This window comes from Quercus suber, unplaced genomic scaffold (genome assembly GCF_002906115.3).
Source record: "Quercus suber isolate HL8 unplaced genomic scaffold, Cork oak 2.0 scaffold_908, whole genome shotgun sequence".
Taxonomy (NCBI): Eukaryota; Viridiplantae; Streptophyta; class Magnoliopsida; order Fagales; family Fagaceae; genus Quercus; species Quercus suber.
In genome coordinates, this window is record NW_027070332.1 from 51,445 (window position 1) to 54,178 (window position 2,734).

General features: G+C 44.1%; 1 protein-coding gene across 1 annotated transcript; it reads left to right on the forward strand.

Annotated features, from left to right (window-relative positions):
• The first annotated feature begins 746 nt into the window (after positions 1-746).
• Positions 747-2,255, forward strand: LOC112033838 (pentatricopeptide repeat-containing protein At5g39980, chloroplastic). The gene is given in 2 exon segments (XM_024066606.2): positions 747-2,089; positions 2,092-2,255. Coding segments are annotated over 2 exon segments (1,326 nt in total). The 5' UTR covers positions 747-927.
• Positions 2,256-2,734: the final 479 nt, after the last annotated feature.

Here is a 2,734-nt window from a genome sequence, read left to right on the forward strand (position 1 = left end):
TCTATATATGTTCATCTCTGCAAATATTAAATTGCCATAACAGTTGCTCATATGACAGATATCATACCATTTCAGCAATCTCCATAACCCTAGATTTAATAAACTATATACTACTTCTTTCCATTCCAATACTTCCAAATATTCAATATATAATGCATATTTTATTTCCAGGAAAAACTGTAAGTTCAGCATCGGGAGATGGGAGATGGGAGACGGGAGAACTCACTGTTTCTTACTTGTCTATATCAAATTGTCAAGTAGAATAGAGACAAAACTTTGATTTGAGAAATAAAGACGAAGAAGAACTACACCTTCACACTGTATTAAACCTTACCTGCTGAAGGGAAATCATCAGGCAGTTGAAGCAATTTAGCAAGCCAATCCAGGACATTTATTTCAAGCTCTGTTTCTGCAGGAGAAGTTATAAAACTGAAACCCACCATTTTAAGACCAGCACTGAGCATTTCTCTTACAAATATCATGATGCTGCTATCAGAGGGATAATATGCAAAATAATTGAGGTTCTACTAATGGGTTACTCCAGCCTCCAGGTAATATCTTTGCCTGAACATCTAGAAGCCACAAAAATACATGACACATGTTTTTACCAAAACCGGGGGGGGGGGGGGGGGGGGGGGTGNATTAAACAGGTCAAACAAGCTCTATGAGTTGAACACTACCCTAACTCATTTATTAAATGGCCAATTATATCAAACCGAATATAATTTGAATCCATTAAACTTCAACCCATAAACTATGAATTTCTCGTGTCGTGTCGGGACCATCTTGGGATCTTGGCTTTGAACCTCCATTTTTGGCGCGGACATTAACTAGTAAACAGCGCATGAACATCACTGCCCTGGTCTCTAGTCCTAAACTCTTCTTAACTCAAATCTCTTGTCTCTAGTATTTGTGTTAACAAAACAAATGAGTACAGTCTCGTTCTCTCCTGCTACTTCCATGCAATTATTAGATTCATTTCCATCTTCTTCTTCTTCTTCTTTTTTCTCCGTCCCATCATTGCCCCTCATCAGAACCAATAATTACGCCACCATACCCTTCAAGAAGAAATCCAAAAGAAAACCCAGAACCCGATTGCTGTTACTCAAAGTTACAGCTTCTTCAACAGCCAAAGATGTGTGGCGAAGAACTCCACTTCACAAAATGGCGCCGTCCTCGCCTTCTCATCAGCACCAACGATACTCTAGAAAGAAACAAGAGCAAGTGCACTTGGATCACAGTGTGGACATGGACGAGCTCTTGGCCTCAATGGGTCAAACCCAGAACGAGCATGAACTGTATGCGCTAATGTCACCTTACAAAGGTAGACAGCTCTCGATTCGTTTCATGGTCTCGTTGCTCTCGCGCGAGCCCGACTGGCAAAGGTCACTCGCGCTTCTTGATTGGATCAACGAGGAGGCTTCGTATTCGCCTTCGGTGTTCGCGTATAACGTGGTGATGAGAAATGTGCTTCGCGCGAAGCAGTGGGAGGTTGCTCGTGGACTGTTTGATGAAATGCGCCAAAGAGCGCTAGCGCCCGATAGGTATACGTATTCGACGCTTATTACTTATTTTGGGAAGGAGGGTATGTTTGATTCTGCGTTGGGGTGGCTGCAGCAAATGGAGCAAGACCGTGTGTCTGGGGACCTTGTGTTGTATAGTAATTTGATTGAGCTTTCACGGAAGTTATGTGATTATTCCAAGGCTATTTCGATCTTTTCGAGATTGAAAGGGTCGGGTATTGTGCCTGACCTGGTGGCTTATAACTCAATGATTAATGTTTTTGGCAAAGCTAGGCTATTTCGAGAGGCCCGGCTTCTTATAAAAGAGATGAGGGAGGTGAGTGTTTTGCCAGATACAGTGAGCTATTCGACACTTTTGACAATGTATGTTGAGAACCAGAAGTTTGTTGAGGCATTATCTGTGTACTCTGAGATGACTGAGGTGAAGTGCCCACTTGACCTTACTACGTGCAATATAATGATTGATGTTTATGGGCAGCTAGATATGGCAAAGGAGGCTGACCGGCTGTTTTGGAGCATGAGGAAGATGGGAATTGAACCCAATGTCGTTAGTTACAATACCCTTTTGAGGTTTATGGTGTGGCTGAGCTTTTTGGGGAAGCCATCCATCTTTTCCGGTTGATGCAGAGGAAGGATATTGTATACAACACAAGGTCCCCAGACACACGGTCTTGCTCCATTTGCTGCAGCCACCCCAACGCAGAATCAAACATACCCTCCTTCCCAAAATAAGTAATAAGCGTCGAATACGTATACCTATCGGGCGCTAGCGCTCTTTGGCGCATTTCATCAAACAGTCCACGAGCAACCTCCCACTGCTTCGCGCGAAGCACATTTCTCATCACCACGTTATACGCGAACACCGAAGGCGAATACGAAGCCTCCTCGTTGATCCAATCAAGAAGCGCGAGTGACCTTTGCCAGTCGGGCTCGCGCGAGAGCAACGAGACCATGAAACGAATCGAGAGCTGTCTACCTTTGTAAGGTGACATTAGCGCATACAGTTCATGCTCGTTCTGGGTTTGACCCATTGAGGCCAAGAGCTCGTCCATGTCCACACTGTGATCCAAGTGCACTTGCTCTTGTTTCTTTCTAGAGTATCGTTGGTGCTGATGAGAAGGCGAGGACGGCGCCATTTTGTGAAGTGGAGTTCTTCGCCACACATCTTTGGCTGTTGAAGAAGCTGTAACTTTGAGTAACAGCAATCGGGT